Genomic DNA, 459 nt, shown 5'->3' with positions numbered 1-459 from the left:
CATCGGCGCCGGGCCATCAGGCCTCGCCGTCTCCGCCTGCCTCACCACCAAACACATCCCCGTTCTCATCCTCGATCGAGATGACTCGACCGCTCCGCTATGGCGATATCGTACCTACGATCGCCTCCACCTTCATCTCCCCAAGCAGTACTGCCAACTCCCTCTCCTACCATACCCGACCTCATCCCCCACCTTCCTCCCCTGCGCCGACTTCATCCGCTACCTCGATGACTATGTCGCCACGTTTGGGCTGAAAAAGCATCTCAAACTCCGCCGGCGAGTCGACTCAGCCAAGTTCGACTCGACCGCCGCGCGGTGGCGAGTTTCGGCGGCGAACCTTGAGAGTGGGAAGGTGGAGGAATACGAGGCTCGGTTCTTGGTGGTGGCAACAGGGGAGAATGATGAGCCCGTGTTACCGGTCAGGATAACCGGTTTAGATCGGTTTAAAGGCGATGCGGT

At 59.7% G+C, this 459-nt stretch overlaps 1 protein-coding gene across 1 annotated transcript; it reads left to right on the top strand.

The window, feature by feature from the left end:
* Positions 1–4: 4 nt before the first annotated feature.
* LOC114578396 (indole-3-pyruvate monooxygenase YUCCA2-like) lies at positions 5–418 on the top strand (the record flags this gene model as incomplete). The annotated part of the gene is made up of 1 exon (XM_028691547.1): positions 5–418. A coding segment is annotated over one exon (414 nt), but the record flags the coding sequence as incomplete, so codon positions are not given.
* Between the last annotated feature and the right edge of the window lie 41 nt (positions 419–459).

The sequence above is a fragment of the Dendrobium catenatum genome, unplaced genomic scaffold, assembly GCF_001605985.2.
Source record: "Dendrobium catenatum unplaced genomic scaffold, ASM160598v2 original_scaffold_9174, whole genome shotgun sequence".
Lineage (NCBI taxonomy): Eukaryota > Viridiplantae > Streptophyta > Magnoliopsida > Asparagales > Orchidaceae > Dendrobium > Dendrobium catenatum.
Note: the sequence above shows the minus strand (reverse complement) of the source record. Positions and strands in the feature narration are given on the sequence as shown.